Source organism: Megascapheus bottae, unplaced genomic scaffold, assembly GCF_031878675.1.
Source record: "Megascapheus bottae isolate mThoBot1 unplaced genomic scaffold, mThoBot2.hap1 HAP1_SCAFFOLD_40, whole genome shotgun sequence".
NCBI classification, from domain to species: domain Eukaryota; kingdom Metazoa; phylum Chordata; class Mammalia; order Rodentia; family Geomyidae; genus Megascapheus; species Megascapheus bottae.
This window is the reverse complement of record NW_028327715.1, coordinates 570444-591726: the sequence shown is the minus strand read 5'-3', so window position 1 is coordinate 591726 and position 21283 is coordinate 570444. Positions and strand designations below refer to the sequence as shown.

General features: G+C 39.7%; 2 protein-coding genes across 3 annotated transcripts in view; both read left to right on the top strand.

Moving 5' to 3' along the window:
- The first annotated feature begins 49 nt into the window (after positions 1 to 49).
- LOC150039276 (phosphatidylinositol 3,4,5-trisphosphate 3-phosphatase TPTE2-like) lies at positions 50 to 19314 on the top strand. 2 transcript variants are annotated; one of them, XM_090327843.1, is made up of 9 exons: positions 50 to 178; positions 972 to 1028; positions 3017 to 3070; positions 4183 to 4236; positions 10232 to 10285; positions 11552 to 11602; positions 13436 to 13597; positions 15580 to 15699; positions 19071 to 19314. In XM_090327843.1, the coding sequence occupies exons 1-9, from the start codon at positions 102 to 104 to the stop codon at positions 19219 to 19221; spliced, it is 780 nt and encodes a 259-aa protein (XP_090183969.1). In that variant the 5' UTR covers positions 50 to 101; the 3' UTR covers positions 19222 to 19314. The 2 variants fall into 2 exon arrangements, with proteins under 2 accessions (XP_090183969.1, XP_090183970.1); XM_090327844.1 differs by lacking the exon at positions 4183 to 4236.
- The window catches only part of LOC150039275 (phosphatidylinositol 3,4,5-trisphosphate 3-phosphatase TPTE2-like), a 34575-nt gene continuing 32541 nt past the window's right edge, over positions 19250 to 21283 (top strand). The window contains exons 1-2 of the mRNA XM_090327842.1: positions 19250 to 19347; positions 20618 to 20682. Coding sequence (XP_090183968.1) covers positions 20632 to 20682 — 51 coding nt within the window. The 5' untranslated portion in view covers positions 19250 to 19347; positions 20618 to 20631. The remainder of the gene's footprint in view (positions 19348 to 20617; positions 20683 to 21283) is intronic.

The window sequence follows — 21283 nt, the reverse complement described above, 5'->3', positions numbered from 1 at the left end:
TTTGACAGAGCATCTGTGTAGCATGCACAAGCTATAGTTTTCTAACCTAATATTGTTATAAATACAACATTCCTTCCCACATTGTCCTACTTAGTTTTTATATGTTTCAATTTGTCCACAGCAAAGACAGCAACTTAACCACGGCTGTTGTTCATTCAAACGAAGACATCAGTACTGCGTGAGTTAATTTTTTTTTTATTTTGGGGATCATGTATAGAGTGCTTACACTTATTTTCCCCAGATAGTAGGTGAATTTCTTCTCACACATTGATACGCCTGTTTATGTTTTCATCCCATTTCCCTTCCCCTAGACCTTTCCAATCAACTTGCTTTATCCCCTCCCTCTCCTATTTCAAATAAACATATGTAATATTCCAGGTAACTTTTCAGATACAATAACAATATGAGATTAACAATTAAGGGGGAAAAGGAAAAGAGAAATAACATACTACATTAAGAACAACAATCACACAAGTTAAAGCTCTTGTTTCTGTATTCTAGAGTTTTTTTCATTTACTGTAAGTTGATTCATTTTTCATCTAATTGATAAATCATTTTGGAAAATGATGGCGTTTCAGAGCACACAGGACTGCCTGTTCATATCACACAAAATCTTGACATGTTTTCAAACTAAGTAGAAAATGATAGAGCAGATCAAAAGACAGTGGTTCTTGGTGTGCTGTGAAGACAAATCCTAGCACCCAAAACCCTTAGATTAGCATTTCTCATTATAGGCCCAAATTGTCACCATACCATGAGCAAAGGAGTAGCAAGGACAGGGCTCTGGGGTGAGATCTCAGTAGTGGCAGGAGTGGCAGGGACAAAAATGGTAGAGATGAAGCTCTGTTGGCAGCATTTTTGTGTTGCATTCATAAGACCTTAGTTTCCTAACTTAGTGTTCTGGAAAAAAATGCATGATTAATTCCCACATTTTCCCAGTTAATTATTGTGTGTTTTTAATATGTCCACAGTGAGGATAGTGGCTTAAGAGCTGTTATAGTTCATTCCAATGAAGACATCAGTAGTTGGTGAGTTGATTTTTTTTGTCATGTAAGTGATAACTCGTTTTGCACAATGATATCTTCAGGGTACACAAGCACTGCTTATCAATATTGAATGTAATCATGATGTGTTTTGAAACTCAATAGAAATGATAGAACCTGTCCAAAGACACTCGCTCACGGTGTGCTATGAAGGCAACGACTAGCACCCAAATTCTTAGATTATCACGGTGCCTGTCAGCTACTCCGAATGTGGCAAGGGACCTGGGAATCCTTTGCTGAAACCAAAAAGTAGGCCTAGCACCAGTAGCTAAGAGGTGATCCTTCCTTCTTTTGAATGCTTAAACCCTGAAAGGCCCACATTCATACTGAAGGGGAGCCTTACTTCTAGACTGCTTTTTCTTATTCCTATCTGAAGAGCAGGAGCAGCAGCAGGGAATATTAGATGATAATTAGATGATATGTAAGTCTTGAGTTCTTCTGAAGTGAGTTGAATGCGAACAAGAAGTCATTATCTATTAGAGTAGGTAGATTTGTTGGGTTATGGTATACTTTTCTTTCTCCCTCTCTCTCACTTTTTTTTTTTATTTTTTATTTTGGTAATCCATTGGCTTGAACTGGGTGCTGTCCCTAAGTTCTTCAGCTCAAGGCTATTAGTGCTCTACCGCTTGTGCCACAGCGCCACCTTGGGTTTTCTGGTGGTAAATTGGACATAAGAGTCATGGATTTTCATGGCTGGGTTGGCTTTGAACCATGGTGCTCAGATCTCAGCCCCTGAGAGATTTGTGGATCACTTTCTTTTCTAATACCATTGAAGCGTTGGAGAAAGACTCAGTCATGACAATATGCTTCAAGTACATTGTTAACATTAGTAACATATTCCTCTAGAAAACATGACGTTTCCAACTTGTGAGTCTGTAATTGATTGGACCAAAGGAGCAGATCCGATGTGCAGAAAAGTAAAAGAAACAAAAATAGAGGCTACTGAGTCTGCACAGAACTGCATGTATAAGATCAAGATCATGCATGCATCCCTGATAGTTCAGAGCCCTGTCATTGTGAAATTAGTGTCTACAATGGCACTGTGTCTTGCTCTGCCACCATGCAAGACTTGTTCTTATCCAAGTCTGTTACACACTGAAAAGGCTCGACCTCGTGCCACACATAGTATTCGAGCAAGGTAGATATTTATAATGATGGCAATAAAAAGTTGGCACAAGGAGTGGAGAACCTGGAACTTAACTAGGAAGAAAGAGGAAATTTGGACTGAGAAAACAGAGGGCCATTAGGGAGAAAACACAAAAAGCTAAGAGCACTGCTTTCACTTAGTTGTAAGTCACGAACATAAAGATTTTGTTCTATCTAATCGTCTCAGATTAAATTTTTCCCTTCCCCTAATACTCACACTTATTTGCATGGAAAAGTGGTTGATAAGTTTCAAAGTGATGGATTGACATGGGAATAAATGTTCAATAGAGGGACTACACAAAAGTTCCTTGCTCCAAGTCACTCTGATGATTTCCCCAGCATGTGAATGGAGGACACTGAAGTTTTCAGATCAGAAATGAGTCTGTAGCTACTTTTTCTCATCTAACTGTAGTTACTTGGAAAAACTGGAGGTTTTGATTAGATGTGAGGAAGGTCATGGATAGTCGACGAGCCCGCCTTCCCCTTAGTGATTTGAGGCCAAATTTCTTTGGTGGCTTGGTGAGTAATGTGGTTGTTTTCTCTTTTGGAGATGACCTTGCACCTGTCCTCCTTAATGACACACTGAACTAGAAACACACTCACCCCCAGAATGCCAGTCATGCTAACTGTCATTTTTGTGTCATCAAGTGTATTTCTTCATGGTCTGAAACTATAAGGTTGCATTTATTTCAAATCAACGTGAGAAGAGAACCAGTTATAGGGAAAAAACAGTGCATGAATGCAGGACCTGCATCAGAATTTGACCCAGAATTTGAACTCCTCCGTATTCATGTGATATGTGACCATAGGTGTTTTTGTTACTTTAGCACAACTGCACATGATCCTTGTCCAGCACCTGATGATGGCAATGTGACAGAAAGGTAAGATATAAACCAAGACAAGTGTAGAAGTGGAAGTTTATGTTCATATTATATATATATATATATATATGTACAGACACATGTATTCATAAGTATGCACATACACATGGCTGGAGCTGAGCACTTGGACACAAAGAAACACCAACACCATGAAAGGACTGGTGGCAGGCGTGATGCAGCACATGGCAGAAAGTAAAGATCCTGTGTTGGAACACCACTGCTGCTAGGAAAATGAAAGAAGCATACATCAGGAAGGGTCAGCCTGTCACACATGCCTCTCACATGGCTGTGTGGTGAGTGGAAGTTGGATGTGATCTCATTTAGAGGCCTGCTTGGGAAGGCACTTATCTCAAGCCGTATCATTTTTATTCTAATTAAATGGTGACCCAATTCACTTATCTTCTGATTTTAGCTACTAATATGTATGGTGTCATATGAAGTAGCAATATGACATGAGCAGTGAAAATCGATTGGTTCATATGTAATCAGTTTTTTGACTGAAAGTTTATGCTAAAAAAGAATCCTTTGTGGAGCAAAGTCGAGGATCACACATAAGCTCTTCTTTAACCAGTCCTAGGTCATCTTGTGAGCCTGTCTGCCTAATTCCACATTATGGTGAGAGTTTTATGAATATGACGACACTTTTTCTTCCTATGGCATTTTGTCATCAGAGTCATGTAGTTTGGTTTCTCTTCAGATTGTATAAATCTTTCACTTTTTAATAAAGATACTTTTATAATACTATTTTCTGAGGTCCTCATTGCTAGCCTATAAAGTCCTATTGTAGTAAAAATAAGAAGTTCAACAATACATCTTTCGGCATTTTGCTGCTGCTGTTAATCCATGGTCTCAAGGTACTCTGAGCTCTCCTGGAATGATCTTTCTTCTCCTGCGTTCAGTGTGCATTGATTACAGGCATGCAGAACTATAACCAGGTTGAAATCTTCTGTCTTCACAGGCCTGATATGATCAATTAGAATCATTTTCTAGAACAGATGACATGGTAGATTGCTACGTGTAAAGTTTAGAAGATCAGCTTGCTAGTTAAACATTAATTATAACTAACTTGACCCAAGCTGATGGTTTCTTTTGCATTCCTTTTTATTCTTTAGCAAAACTGAAGTAGAAACCAAAAGAGTACCTACAAGTGGATTACCAATTAAAATGTAAGATAGAAAGTACAGTGTGTGTGTGTGTGTGTGTGTGTGTGTGTGTGTGTGTGTGTGTGTGTGTGTAAAGAAGCAAACATGGAGATCACTGTATTGGCATCCAAGTGTCCATAGATTTCTTTCAACACTGTTCTTAAAGTCTTCTCACAATTAAGATTTTTTTAAAGAATTATTCTTTATTTTTCAAAGAATTTTATTTTGAAAAGGTATACAGACTTGTTTATTTGCCTCATATTCAGAACAAAAAGAGCAAGGGCCCCACCCACTGATGCTGGCTGAGATGGAAGTGTAGCATTCCTGCCATTCTTACTGGCCCACAGCAATGGGAGAAAAGCCTGCTGTCAGGAGCTATAGCTCCTTAGTGTTCTGAGGCAGGTAGTGGCATAGGCTTTCTCATGTTTTCTGGGGTTCCGTGTCTTCACACTTGGTTATTTTTAAATTAGCTGCACTGCTCCAGAAGCAATTAGAGGAACAATACTGGATCAAGTGTTGGGAGTCCTCATCCAATCCATCTGCTCATCTTATTCGGGTTCTACCAATCTATTTTATTGCTGTTCTTTTACTCTCAGAAACACATATGAGTCTGGATCTAGTTTGGTAACTGCCCTCTAGAGGTCCACCTTCTGTAAGTTGGGAGGCATGTGCTTTAAGGTGACATTTTTAAGATGTGTCCTTGTGAGCCATGTGCTCTTTGGTGAAGGGAAATTCCTCTGGAGAAAGGCTGCAAGGTTCCCCTTCAGGATCCTGTCTTCTCCTTCTCTAGAATGTGAGGGAAAAACTTCTCTATCATTGTGAGTCAATACTGCAAGCAGCTGCTAAGGACATAATGGCTTCTCTCCATCTCCATTTGACGTATACTAACCTTCAGATCTCCCTTTTTGGCTCTTTTGAGATTTTCTTCCATGTGATCCAGCTGTTCTGTGACACATTCTACAATTTCACACTTGCTTTCCAGAAGTTCAGGAGCAAATTTTGCATCCTCCAGGCCTGCTCCAGCCTTTCAATAAGCTCTGCAAGAGTTAGGACCACCTCCTCACTGAGTCTTGCCCTATGAAATCCAGTTCCTCTGTCATCTTCTCTGAAACCAGGAACCTCACCTCCCGCCATCCAACTCCCGCACTCCTGCACCAAGATTTTGTTTTTAACTTTAGACTCTAGATATATTTATGGCTATTTTCCCCATATATTTATATATCTTAGTTTACTCTAGAAGATGACAAGACAGCTTTCCCCCAGTAAAACCCTGTCCTAGGTAAATTTGCTTTACTTAGGTAGCAAGAGGATAACATTAAACATGGAAGCTTTAATTTGTGGCACTGAATGATGGCCTAAACAGGGCACCCTTCAGAAGGTACAATTAATGACCCACCTAGCTTTTCAGCAATACAAGCATGTTGAGGTCTTCCAGCCCATTTGTTTGACATTCGTGCTTTATACCTTGAAGCTTCTTTGTAATGGCATGGAGTTCACACAGATCATTTGACTTTTTTTGCTCCCACAAAAATATCAACTCTTCTAGAATTTGTGGTTTCAAAGCTTGCATCATACAAAGCATAGTGACAACCTGTTTCAAGAAGCACTCCCCCAAAATGCTTGAAAGGATCAGTTATGGTAACACCAACATCTGCATCTAAAATTACTTTGCCTTCTTCAACAATGATGTAAGTTTTGTCTGCAATGAGACAAAAAAGGACAACCTTCTTCCTTTTCTTGCTTTATTCTGGTGTGGAGAATTTTTAAACTTCCATGTCATAGAAAATGTGACACACTTCAGCAACTTGCACTCTAGAGGCCATCTTGGCTGGGGTGGTCACAGGGACTGGAAGGGCTGGGAAGGGAGACGGCCAGTGTCTAGACTTCAGAGCATTTTCCTCACTGAAGCGGGCATTAAGATCTTTACAGACTATTCCTCTGTCTTTGGTTTGAGATAGGATATATGTAGCAAGTCATTTAAGTGTCTAGCATGGGCAAGTTCTTGGGTCCAATCCCCATTACAATGCAAGAGAAAGACAATTGGACAAAGGGAAGACATAAAAGATGAAGACACAGAAGAAAAAGAGTAGGGGGAGAAAGTGGAAGGAAGAGGAGAAGAAGGGGGAGGATGGCAGGGGGGAGTGATTTTCTTATTGAGGGAATCATCATTCCTACATTTGTCACTTAGATACTTCATGTGGACTCTCTCAGGGAGATTAAAGTTCTCTTAAGTTTTACAAAGCAGTAGTGATTTAATTATTTTATTTGGAGGTAATAGGATGTAGGAGGCTCCACTGTTTTCTGAAGACTCTTTAGCAGAAAACAATGAAACTAAAATCCTAGAAGTATTCATTATCCTGCCAGAGTGCTTCTGCTATGGTGCGTCTACCAAGTGAAGTGAGGGCCACAATTCTAATCCCAAGGATCGAGCTCCTGCCTCAGGACTGTGGTTTCTGAATCCTATCTGAGACAGAAGCTTCAAGATGATGCTGAAGAATGGATGAGATGAAGGAATCAGCAAACTGGGTGGATTGAGGGCATTTACACCTCCAAACTGCAGCTGATTAAAAAGACAAATCAATGTTGTCACTGACATTTGATTTGATTGTGAATGCCACAGCTCAAGTCTTGAGTCATCTCACTTTACAGTTAATATATTTCATTAAAAAATTATCAAGTATCACTGGGTGCCATTGGCTGACCCCTGCAATCCTAGCTATTCAGGAGGCTGAGATTTGAGGACTGCAGTTCAAAGTCACCAAAGCACAAAACTCCAGGAGCCTCTAATTAATCATCAGAAAACTGGAAGTGCAGCTATGGCTCCAGGAGCATAGCACAAGCTTTGAGCTGAAGACTTCTGGGAGAGCAGCCAAGCCCTGAGTATAAGACTCTGGACCAACGCCCACCGCATTCTCCCCAAAAATCAAGTATCAAGCCAGGTGAAGGAAAACGAAAGAAAGAAAAAAGACAGACAGAGAGAGACAGATAGAGACAGACAGAGAGACAGAGACAGAGAGATGGAGAAAGGGAGGGAAGAAGGAAGGATGGAAGGAAGGGAGTGAAACTAAGAAAGAAAGGAAATAAAAGAAAAAAATAAACAACTGGTCTGAGTGGGTGGTCTACTATTAGATTGCCTATCTAGCACACAGGAAACCCTAGGTTTGATTCCTAGGTACTACATGCACATAGAAAAATTCAGAAGTGCTGCTATAGTGGTAGGTTGTGATAGAGGGATAGATTGCAACAGCTCAAGGACAGTGCCTACACCCTGAGTTCAAGACCCAGGACTAGAAGGACAAAACGAACTAAACAAAGCAAAACAGCCGAAAAACTCAATGTTCAGTGTTTCATCTCTGTGAAGACATATCAAGACTTTATAGGGCTGTGAGAGAAGCTCCATCAGGAATGATGAAGGAACTTGTGAAGGCCTGGGGCACCCACCTAACATAGAGACAACACTACCTGAGAGGGAAGAGCACTTGTAGGATTCTTAGCTTCACTGAACTTTCTGAAGTCACCTCTGCTTCCTGCCTACCACTACCTCATGCTGTTCCAAATGCGATTGTCTTTATGTAGCCACCCCAATTAGAGTCTTATATCTAAACAAATGATAAATTCCAGGAGACAGGAGACTCACCTAAGAATTCTCCATGTGTGTGTTTTTATACATACATATATATATATATATATATATATATATATATATATATTGGCACTGCTTTGCTGAAATTATGGAATCATGTATACTATGTACCTCATGAATACTATACACCTGGTACTTTTTACCTCAGTCAAGGTAGACGACACAGATTCTGGGCAATGGTGTCTCATGCCTGTAATGGTCAGTACTGTTGAGATCTCATGAAGACCATGGTTCAAAGACAGCATAGGCAGGAAATGTATGAGATTGTGATTTCCATTTAACTTGCAAAAAGCTGAAAGTATGGCTCAAGTGGTAGAGTACCAGAATTGATAGAGAAACCTAAGGAAGAGCAACCAATCCCTAAGATGAAGCCCTAGTAGTTTCAGCACAAAAATATCCCAAAAAGAAGTTCACCTCCTTAGCAAAGACAAGTACAGGCTGAAGTGAAAGGATGGAAAAAGGTATTCCCAGAATGGAGCTGAAAAGGAAGAAAATGAAAATGTATTTCTATGTAACAAAGAAAACTTGAAAATAATACAAGATGAAAGTGACTTCATGTGGCTAAAGATACTGCAATGATTAGCAACAAAAAGGCAGCTAAGCCTCAATGCACCCAATTTCACACAACAGACACCGCTGCACATAAATGAGAAGATGGATCCCAACCATGTTAGATCCTCTCCATAGAATCCACAACCGATTCAACCGATGACATATAGCCAATGGAAGCACATATCTGCCTATTATTCCACTCAACAGTCACAGAATAAGTATCATCCCAGCACTCCCCAAGCTTTCTCCAAAGGAAATATTTACAGCACAAAGGCAGAATTGTTCTTTTCTTCTCTATTAAAATGTAATTATACAAATGGTTTTCTTTGTAGAGTATAAAGTAAGTCTTAATAGATACACATAAGAAATGATTGGGGGAGCTCTGTTTAGTCTTTTGAAGAAATGCCATACTGCTTTCCATAGTGGTTGAACGAATTTGAACTCCCACCAACAGTGGAGTAATGATCCCTCCTGTCCACATCCTCTCCAGCATCTGTTGTTATTAGATTTCTCAATCACGGCCATTCTAACTGGAATGAGGTGGAACCTTAGAGTTGTTTTGATTTGCATTTCTTTTATGGCCAGAGATGTCGAGCATTTCTTCATGTGTCCATAGGCCATTCATATTTCTTCTTCAGAGAAGACTCTTAAGTCTTTGGTTCGTCGGTTTACTAGATGGTTGTTTCTTTGTAGATTAGTTTTGAAATGATTCATTTTTTTGAGCTGTTGATACATTTTAGATATGAGGCCTTTGTCTGTTGCATGGTTTGTGAAGATCTTCTCCCACTCTGTAGATTGTCTAGTTAATTTTCTAGCTATGTCCTTTGCCATACAGAAGCTCTGCAGTTTAACGCAGTCCTACTTATCTAGACATAGAGCTCCCCTATGATCCAGCAATTCCACTACTTGGCATCTACCCAATCGTCCAGAAACAAGGACATACTAAAGTCACTAGCACAACGATGTTCATTGCAGCACTAGTTACCATAGCAAAGAATGGAACCAACCCAGATGCCCCTCAGTTGATGAGTGGATCAACAAGATGTGGTATTTATACACAATGGAATTCTATGCTGCTGTCAGGAAGAACAACATCGCCCCATTTGGAAGGAAATGGAAACACTTAGAAAAAATCATATTAAGTGAAGTAAGTCAGACTCAAAGGAGCATAGGCTCTATGGTGTCCCTCATTTGTCATAATCAGTAGAAACCTTGAGCTCCCCTAGCAGAGATATACAATAGAACAAAACCTAGATACATAAGCCCATGTCGTATGACACTAAATGAAAGGACCTCCAGGATATAGAAACAAAAGCCATATAATGAGTGATTGTTGTCCTTAATGTACTGTTATCTCTCATCTCTTTTGCCGTCCCTTGGTTATCTCATATTGTTACAGTATTTCACCTTGTTATCTGATATATTGTATATACGTATATTTGGTTATTTGAAAACAGATAGGGAAGGGGGGAAAACAAGATAATGTTCCGGGGGGAGGGGAGGGAAATGGGGACCAAGACATGAGAAAGGGTATCAATGTATGTGAAGTGATGCACCTTCAATCTGGTGAATATAATGTAACCCTTCCATTAATTACAAAAAATATATGGGAAAAAAGAAATGATTGTATTACTGCATGCTCTCATCCCATGATGGAATTCCAGTAGAAATAGACAGCTAGATAAACGACAGAATATATTGAAATACATAGAAGTAGAACAAAACATTTTTGAACGGTTGGTTGATGGTTATTGGAGAAATATGGGGGGATATGTAATCAAGTCTAGAAGATACCTGACAATGTGCTTTGTTTTCATCCTGTAGCGATATCTTGTCTGATACCACAACAAAACGTGATGAACTTAACAACAATGAAGGGTATGTGCTGAACATATATGCACCACTCACCTAGGTATACTTATAGATATTAACATGAATGTAGGTACAGACACACATGAAAGTATAGTCAAAGAAAGGAAAGTGATTTAGATTAGAGAACTTTCTTGGAAGTATTGATGACAATACAGGATTTTTGATATTTTTCTAAGATGCATTGGATGTAATATCTGCAGCTACCTTTCTAAAACCTTAGCTGTCTTAAGAATAAATATCAAGAATTCTTCTTATTCCTAATCTATTGTAGTGGCGAAAGCCAATTCAGTGTTTTGATGGAAGCCCCAGCAGGGTAAGAAACTACTCTGCAGGTGCTCCATTATCTCCAGCTAGAGGATACAACACCAGCATTGATCCTCCTCCTCCTACACCACCACCTCCTCCTCCTCTTCCTCCTTCTTCTTCCTCTTTCTCTCTCTCTCTTTCCCTCCCTCCCTCCCTTCCTCCCTTCCTCCCTCCCTTCCCCCCTCTCTCTCCTCCCTCCCTCCCTCCCGCCTCTCTCCCTCCCTCCCTCCCTCCCTCCCCCCCTCCCCCCCTCTCTCTCTCAGAATGAGAAAAGCCTAGTCCTTAGGGAAGTTTTAATTTGAAATATGTTTTCCTATAATGGCTCACCTCCAAGGTGTATTTCAAGCCTTAAACAAAATTCTGCCCAACTACGTGTCAGATGTCTATATCAAGAGATGATGATGAAGACACGAGAATCTTTTTGGGCCCGTGTTTATCCCCGATGTATCTCATTTCATTGCTCTGGGAATTGGGTTGGCCAATATATAATGACTTGACTAGGTTTCCAGTTGTTCATGGAGAACTGACAGCTGAGGACAGGCCCCTCATATCGTATGTGCTTTATTTAGTGGATGAAAAGTCTCTTACCATCAAGTCAGGGTTCGAATTTTATGTGAAAGGTAAATATTACACTAAAGATTCAAAACTTGGTGTATGGTATATGTATGTTTGTTTCCTCATATATTCTGGATGTGAAGGTGAAAAACTCATGAAACATAAATGTAAATATTTTAGTTGTTTATTAAAAGCATTTCATTATAAAACTGGTGTAGAATATCCCTTTAAATTGATATTATACAGGACTTTGGTTTTGGTTAATCTTGTACAATGCATGTACTTTTGTTTGGATTTGCACCAAAGTTTCGGTTCCTAAGACCAACAGATTACTCTTTTCCTAAAAAGGTAAAAAAGCCATATCAAGAGAGACAAAATGTGACTGATTTTATTTTTATTCACATTTTACAGCAACCACATGAAGAAAATTGCAAATAAAATTCTACTGTCTCTATCATTCAGGTGGGTAAGAGTAGAAATATAAGCAATGAAGTATGTATATAAAATATAACATCAATATTTGAAGTGAAAAGAATCTAAGAAAGTCCAAACTGAGCAACAAGAGTTTCTACTGTTAAGATGTTGAAAAATAACCCGTGTGTGCCTTCATACTATAATCCAATTGATCTTGGAAAATTGTCTTAAGCTGGTCTTATAACTCAGAAGAAAATGGCATTTAAGCAAGTCTATGTAATGACATATGGCTATGTGTTTTTCTACTCATGAAAGTAAGTAAATATAAGTTGGGTGCTGGTGGCTCACATCTCTAATCCAGGCTGAAAGCTGAGGATTACCACTGGAAGCCAGCTTGGACAGGAAAGTTCTTGAGATTCTTATCTCAAATCAATGACCCAGAAAAAGCCAGAAGTGGCATTTTGGCTCAAGTGAATTTGCTAGTCTTGAGCAAAAGCAGCTCAGGGACAGCACCTAGAGTACAAGGCTCAGGAATGGAAAAGGAAGAAGGAAAGACAGAAATACTGGAAGAATGAGAGGAGGGGTGTGAGGGAGAGGGAGAGGGAGATTGAGAGGGGGAGGGTGTGGGAGAGGGACAGGGAGTGCAAGGAAGGAAGGAGGGAAGCAAGGAAGGAAGGAAAGTAGGAAAGAAGGAAAGAGGGAAAAGTATGGAGGGAGTGAGGAAAGAAGGAAAGCAAAAATAAAGGAAAGAATAACAACGAAGTGTTAAACTTTTGGAAGTATAGGTTGTATTCTAATAACTCCCTTATTTATGTGATTCCTCCATTCTGGAAACACGTTCCTTAGGCTTCCACTCTACATATGAGAATAATTTTATACTGTGCCTTAGAGTACATAAAAATTAATAGTATTTTCATTTGAGTTTCAGTTTTAAAGACTTTGAAATCTTCTCAATTCATCGTCATAACGACATAAACGATACAATCAACCAATGGGTAGTTCGTTTAAAATATGTGACAGAAAATTCCATAAATATGTATGGAATTGAATTCTTTTTCATGTGTCCATAGCTGCGCAAGGAGTACCCCCAAATAAATAATCATATACATGTTAAAATCCTCAATAAAAATCTTAGGATCCAAGTGGGCATTAGTCATTTTAGGGCCTCATGCTTCCTGGACAGGCATTTTACTGACTGAACTAGACTTCTAGCCCTTCCTACTTTCTTATTTCTGAGATAAGGTTTGGCCTTTTTCTCTGACTGGCCTGGACTTCAGTAGGAAGATTGAAGTTGCCTTACTGACCTGGCTGGGACAAGAGGCTCACATCATCACACCTAGCTTGTCTTGTTGAAGTGGGTTTGTGGAATTTCTTTGCTGGGGCTGGCCTTGACCTGGTATCCTCCTCAGTCTCATGAGCAGCTAATATCATAGCTATGAACCACCGCACACAGGCAGGTAGTCCTTCAAGCGCTTAGGTCAGTTATGCCTTCACTGAGCTTTAACTATTACAGTCTGACAAAGATTCAGATTGATGACTTTTTATGTGCTAAAAGAAACTGATAGATTCATCTTCAGAATTTATCAATATTTAAAGAGTTTATACTGACAGACTAGTCATTTCATTTCCATTTTTGTTCTAGCTTGCAGTTATTGTGTGGTTTCTACATACCCTCCAGTATACTGTTTAGGAGGGAATGTGGTTCACTATGCAGTGCTTCTATTGGATAAAAAACTGAACAATGTTTTTAGATAGGAATGCACTAATTCTTCATACCATTGGCCACTATAATCTTAAATAATGTCTTTTTAGCATCTGACATATAGTTTTAGGAATTGTTGAAATGTGGTGCCAAACTCTCATTGTCCTCATTTATTTTAGGATTTTGGCAATACTACTGATTTTTGTCGATCTTGGTCTAATGGCAACAGATATTATAGTTACAACCAGCAAACTACATATTCCATTAGAGTATAGAACACTTTCCCTTGTGATTGCTATATTTTTCCTTTTGGATGTTGTTCTACAAGTATTTCTGAAAGGGTAAGTTTTATTCTCTCTGAAGTCTAAATCTGAAGAACCCTACTGAGACTGGCTACTCCACCAAGTAGCTCAGGCTCACTATTTCCCTTAACTGTGTGCTTGAAACTCCCATTTATCTCCTTGATTTACACAAAATCACATTTATTTGCCAGTCCTGGTGCTTGAACTCAGGGCCTGAGCGCTGTCCTTGGACATTTCTCAAGGCTAAAGAACTACCACTTGAGCCACAGCACCACTCCCAGTGTTTTTCTATATATGTGGTGCCAAGGAATTGCACCAGGTTATTGGTGCATGATAGCAAGCATTCTACTAGGACAAACGCCCAGCCAAATTTTTTTCAGGATACTAAATTAATTAGAAGATCAATCCAAACAAATGTGTGCCTCTTGAAAAGCATTTTGAAGCCAAGGCCCAAACCCAGATTTTCATTGAGTAGCTTTAATTAGTTTTATATTGCTTGAGACACTCTCATGGAGTAGTTGAGAAAAGTCTTTGAACAGATAAAGCTTAAAGGGATTTACCAAAAGGGACCAGGTAATTAATATGTCAATGTGTATGTTAAGAAGGAGTGCCAGGAGTCTGTCCTAATGGTGGAATGCCTGCCAAGCATGCAGAAAGACCCAAGTTCAATTCCTCGGTTCCACATATAGAAAAAGCCAGATGTGGTGCTGTGGCACAAGTAGTAAATCTCTAACCTTGAGAAAGTCCAAGGACAGTGTTCAGGCCCTGAGTTGAAGCACCAAGACTTGAGAAAAAAAAAAGAAGGAGAATCTGGGCCCAGTGTCTCATGCCTGTAATCCTAGCTACTCAGGAAACTGAGATCTGTGAATCACAGTTCCAAGCCAGCCCAGGTGCTAAAGTCTGTGAGATTCCTATCTCCAGGTAACTACTAGAAAACCAGAAGTGTTTCTCTGGCTCAAGTGTTGCATGGTATCTTTGAGCTAAATAGCTCAGGGACAGTAACCAGTCCCAGAGTCCTGCCCCATGACTGTTAAAAATTAGAAGGAGAAGTATATACTTGAGGTCTATAGATCAATACTTTGATTCTGACTGGAATTTCAAGTAACGTTTGATAGTATGTGAAATACTAGATACTGCACTCTAAATAGTCCCGAGTTCATTGAAAGGAAAAGTTTCAATGAAAGCATCTGCAGGTGATGTGGAGATTGCTTATCTCATTAGTGAGATGTAGCAAGAAAGAAATAGATTGCTTCCCTTTCCTTCTTGCTGGTTTTCTGAAAAGTAGGATGGGTGAGGCAAGCCTTGGGGATGGGCTGCTGGGCGAGTCAGGCACTGGGTTTCCTAGCCTTCCTTTCTCCAAGTCATTTCAGAAGGCAGTGTATGTTCTTTCCTGAGGACTTGTTCTCCTTCTTCTCTTGAGCAAAGCAGAGTTATTCACTGCCAGGTTAGTCTGATCCTGACAGACTGCCTCAGAGTGTGAAGATGCTTTTCCTGGAGGACTAGTGCTCACCTCTGCAGGAGTCAGTGGTGGAAAGGAGTCTGGTAGATGGATGTCGGTCTTTGTCCATTTAAGGACACAGCAGCCCCTTGGGATTCCATTGTGGGTGCAAGGACAGATTATGAGTTCAGAAGCGCAGTTCATACCCATCTCATATGATACTCATATATTGATCTGGGGATAGTATGATGTACTGAAATTGTTGCTCAACAGAACTGTTGCATTTGTCTTCTTCCAACTCCACTGGAGAAGGCAGTGCATACCTCTTGTCCAATGGCTGGGGTAGATGGCTTATTCATTAAGCTTTGATTGTCATCACGTATGCAAGTATGTAATAATACAAATTTACTACTTGAATACCTTCCACCAGTATTATGTTTTCTCTTTCCCAAATCCAGTCCATCCATTTCATAGAATCTATTACAATAACAATTTTAATGAAGTTGAGTCAAGTACTTTTTGCTCTAAAGATTTTCCTCTATCCTTTTAAAGAAGATAACCATTTTTTTACTGTCTCTTACAGGAAAAAGCATTATTTTTCAGATTTCCTCAATATTACAGATGCTGCCATCACTATCATTATTTTATTTATGGACATCACATACATATTCTTTAATGCTACATTTTTTAAAGATATCCAAAGGTAGGAAGCCCATGACTTAACTGTCACACTTTTCTTTCATTTGTTCCTTAATTTGTACTTATTCTTGGCTTAAATTGTGTATATTGAACTGATTTCTGTTTAAGTTCTGAACCTGATACATTTTTTGAAAATAAAATATTAGGGAAGATGACATGGATTGAGTGGTAGAGGCCTACTTAGCAAGTGTAAGAATCTGATTTCAAGGGACTGTAACACAAAAATGGAAGAACAAATGAAGGGAAAATGATACATTTTCATACCCTTGAGATCTAAAAACAGACAGCATTTAAAGCCAGTTAAAGGTGTCTTCACTAAAGTACTTCCATTGGATATAGGAACTGGAACATCATTTTGAAATACCCCCTTGATGATCTACTAATCTGCTTTTCCTAATATTGCAAGTGTATTGACTTGAACATGTATGAAGTTTCAGTGGCTCTAGTTATACTTCTCTAAAAAATAGCCGATGGAAACCAGGAAATCACGTATATGGCAACCCAGATAATGGATTTTTGCAATGGCAGTTTGGTAAAACGAAGAATGTTAAGGCAAAGTTAAAGCAGTAAGGGATTACTAAGTAATATGTGTATGGGTATGGCTGTCTGTCTGTATCTGTGTCTGTGTCTGCCTCTGTCTCTATCTCCCTTTCCCTAAATGAGATAGAAAAATACCAATGTACATTGGAGGGCTAATGTTAGGAGACTTTTAGCTATATTCATTAGAAGTCAAAGAAATAGATTCTTTCTTACCAAAATTTCTGAGAGGTCCAGTGTGATCCCCAAGTAAATATTGCTTTGGCTAGGGTTTGGATCTTGAAAATAACCTCAATCCATATGGTCCTTCAATGGGCAACCTCAACACCACTTGAGACCTTGGTAGCAAGACAACACTTGAGGTAGCAGCGACAGCAGCTGAATCAAGATGGATCGGAGTCAGAGTCGTGGTCATGGCCAGAGGTAGCAAGAAGGATCATAAGGACAAGAAAAGGAAATATGAAGCACCTGTACCAACTAGAGTGGAGAAATAGAAGAAGAAAACGAAGTGACCAGATGCTGCCAGCAAACTGCTACTGGTGACACCTTAAACTCAGTGTCGCTTGAAATAACTGAAGTTAGAGATAATTAAAGATTATCTTCTCATGGAAGAAGAATTTCTTAGAAATCAGGAACAAATGAAGCTATTAGAAGCAAAGCAAGAGGAGGAAAGATGAAAGGTGGATGACCTGGGAGGGACCCTGATGTCAGTAGGCACCTTGGAAGAGGATCACTGATGACATTTGTGCCATGGTGTCCACATCTGTGGGCTCTGAGCACTGTGTCATCATCCTTTCCATCCTGGACAAGAACCTGCTGGAACCAGGCTGCTCAGTCCTGCTCAACCACAAAGTGCATGCGGTGATAGGGATGCTAATGGATGACACGGTCCCCCTGGTCACAGTGATGAAGGTGGAGAGGCTCCCCAGGAGACATATGCAGATATGGGTGGCTTAGACAACCAAATCCAGTATATTAAGGAATCTGAGGAATTGCCTCTCACTCATCCTGAATATTATGAAGAGATTGGTATAAAACACCCATTATTCTATATAGGCCACCTGGCACAGGTAAAACTGTTGGCTAAAGCAGTAGGAAATGAAACATTGGCCACTTTCTTGAGAGAGGTGGGCTCACAACTTATTCAAAAGCACCTAGGCAACGGGCCCCTATTTGTATGGGAATTGTTTTGAGTTGCAGAAGAACACGGACCATCCATTGTGTTTATTGATTAAATTGATGTCATTGGCACCAGAATGTAAGATTTGGACTCTGGAGGTGAGAGAGAAGTTCAGAGAACCATGTTGGTGCTGTTAAGCCACTTGAATCGTTTTGATTCAAGGGGGGATGTGAAAGTGATCATGGCCCCAAACCAGATAGAAACTTTGGATCCAGCACTGATCAGACCAGGCTTCATTGACAGAAAGATTGAGTTCCCCCTGCCAGATGAGAAAAAAAATAAGCTCACCTTCCACATTCATAAAAGCATGACTGTCCTGGCAGACAACGTGACTCTAGATGACTTGATCAGGGCAAAGATGATTTCTCTGGGGCCAACAATAAGGCAATCTGTACGGAAGCTGGGCTGATGGCCTTGAGGGAACACAGAATGAAAGTAACAAATGTAGACTTCAAAAAATGTAAAGAAAACCTTGTTTATTAAAAACAAGAAGGCACACCTGAGGGGCTCTATCTCTAGGAACCACAACTGCCTCAGGAAAGTGATGGGAGTTTTCCTAGCTCTCCACTGGGAAGCCATTAGTGCCTGCCCAGTGGAAACCATGGGTCAGATGATTTTACTAAAAATTCCCCTTTGTCTTAGGAAATGTGGCTTTTAGGTCTCACATCTGGCAATCTGTGTTGTCTATGCTGTGCAGCACTCTGCTTCCGAATAAAGTGCGTTTTTCAGAAAGAAAGATAGAAAGGAAGAAATGAGGAAGGAAGGAAGGAAGGAAGGAAGGAAGGAAGGAAGGAAGGAAGGAAGGAAGGAAGGACAGAAAGGAAGGAAGGAAGAAAAGAAGAAAGAAAGAAAGAAAGAAAGAAAGAAAGAAAGAAAGAAAGAAAGAAAGAGAAAGAAAGAGAGAGAGAGAGAGAAAGAAAGAAAGAAAGAAAGAAAGAAAGAAAGAAAGAAAGAAAGAAAGAAAGAAAGAAAGAAAGAAAGAACACATCAGCCTCCACCCTGGACCACTGAATTGGAAACTCTGGGATCTGTGAACCATGGTTGAAGCAGTTCTGCCAAATGAATCTTGTTGGACATGTCCACACCTTTGTGTTTCTGAATGGAGGAGAAACACCAGCCAGTATGGTGGGGAAGTATTGCAACCTGTTCCCTGCCTGATATGCATGTACTAGCTGTAGGGAGCCTCTGTTACTAAAAGGAATAACACCAATGTACAAACAATCAAAGTTCATTTGGGGGGAAGATGAAAACTAAAATAGTCTATAAATCTGAATGAACTCATTACTGTTTGTCCAGACAGTAATTTCTCAATCTTAGCATTACTGATATTTTGAGAAGATAGTTATTACTTGGGTAGGGAAGAGAGGACAAAAACATCCTATCATTCTTCCTAGATTCATATTTATTGTAGGGTGTTTAGCAGCAGTCCTAGATGTGATTAGCACCTGCATCCATTTGGTTGTGACCACCAAGTATGTCCATATGTTACCCAGTGTCCTCTGGGATGAGGGGTATAGCTGACTGTTAGAGCACTAGAGCAGAACGTGGAGGCCATGGGGGTGGTGCAGAGCAATGTAACATATGTACACAGATTTAAATGTATGTATTGATGAACTCTTCTCTTTCTGAACTAAAAGTATGTATCTATAAATTTTTAGAATGATTGTATTCTTTCGGCTTCTGAGGCTGATAACACTTATGAGGATCTTTCACCTTGCAACTCAGAAAAGACATCTAGAAAAATTAATCAGAAGACTGGTAAGTGGGCAGGACATGTTTGCTTCCCATCCTGGTAAAAGTTTTAGGTAGCAATATCAAATTCTTTGTGGTTGACTTCTGTTTTACAGCTTCATCATTTTTGTTCCTCCCAGGTGTCTGGCAATAAGAGACGATATGCCAAGGATGGATTTGACCTAGATTTAACTTACATCACTGGTTTGAGAAACTTAACTGTTGATTGACTTCTCTTAATTATATCACTGTTTTTTGAAACTTGTCATGTGATTGACTTATGTTTAATCCACATTTTCCTTTGAAGTAAGAATATTCCCTTTGATTTTCCCAAAGTACAATGTTTTTTATCTAAGGCACATTGGTTTATGCTTTTTGTTTTTGATTTGTTATTACGTTGGCTTCTTTGGTGGTTCTGGGAAAAGAACTCAGTCTCTTGCTTGCTTGGGAGGCTCTCCTACTTCTGCCACACCACTAGCACTTTTTATGTAATTGTTATTTTCAAGGTAGGCTCTTGCTTTCTGTCCCAGCTTTTCTGAGCTACAGTTCTTCTACTTGTATACCATTGTACCAAGCCATTTATTGAGATGAAGTCTTTCCATGTTCCTCAGATCTTTGCCTCCTGAATAGCTGATTTCCAAGATTGAGCCAAAAATGCCTAGCTTTTTTGCTTTCTCTCTCTTCTTTTTTGTTTCTCTTCTTTCTTCCTTTCTCCGTCTTGCTTACCTTCTCTTCTTTCTTCTTTCCTTCCTTCCTTTCCATACTCTCAAAGTATTTTTCTCAATGATTTCATAGGCTACTGTGTTATGGTAATATATTGGTAGATTACATCTGGGCACAGGTAATCTCATTCATTTCAAACCAAGACTCCCTGGTGGTTAGACAGTAAATACGATGCAATTTCAAGTGGCTCCATTAAAATTTCACTTATTATTTATTCAGTTTTGTTAGCTATCTAAGCATCCAAGAGAAAGAGACCTTAATCTTCTAAAATCCCAGAGAACAAGTTCATTATCCATGAGGTCAGGTTTGCTAAGGGAAGACGGCTTCAAACACTAAGTTCCTGTTGAGCCTAAGGATATTATGATATTGCATAACTTATTTATTTACTTTTGTATTGTATTGTCAGTCCTGGGGCTTGAACTCAGAACTTGATAACTGTCCTTGAGCTTCTTTTGCTCAAGGCTAGCACTTTACCAGTAGAGCCACACTGCCACTTCTGGTGTTTTCTCTTTATGTTGTCCTGAGGAATCCAACTCAGTGTTTTTGCATGCAAGTCAAATGCTCTGCCACAAAATCACCTCCCTAGACTTCTATTGCTTCATCTTAATGCATCATCTTGGTTATGTCACTATCATATCAACTCTTCTTGTACTCTGAGAAAAGAACCTGGATAGATGTACAAATAATTTTTGTTATTATTGTTGTTCCCATCTGTACTGACTTTCCTAATAGGGATTCTTTTGCTTTCCAGACCGTCTTGTCGCCATGTCATTTCCATCCTCTGGGATACATACATTCTATAGGAATCCAATGCAGGTAAGCATATTTGTGCAGCACAGAGTGAACTCTATAGACTCAAGAGCTTAGTGTTGACCCAGGCAAAGCAGTGTTCTACCATTTTATTCTTTCTGGTGAAAAATCATAAAAGCATGGTATCAACTTGCTTTTGTTTATGCGAAGCCCTGGAGGTCCTACTGATTCGTAAGAGCACCCATTTATTTATCTCAAGATAGAGTGGTTTGAACATTTGGATGGGGCTTAATGGAGTGGTTCCAATGATTAGGTACAGGACTGGCTACTTCACTGGGCTGATCTGGGCATCTCTGATCAGTTGCCGCTCCTCTGAGGACTGGCTAATCTGAATTGGCTTTTCTGATTGCCTCTCTGTTATTATGTCTCTTCTCCCAGGCAGCTAGATCTTGGGGACCATTGAGATGGCCTTAGGAACAGCAAGCAAATGAGTGTAATTACATTAAGACTAAGTCTTCAAGTGAGTGTGAGTGGCCTTGAATTCATTAGCTAAGACAAAAATGAATTACAAAAGCAGTCTGGATTCAAGGATCAGAAAATAGGCTCCATCACAGGATGAGAGGAATTGTGTCCCCATATGTAGTCTTTTAGGGAGAAGAAAGCCATG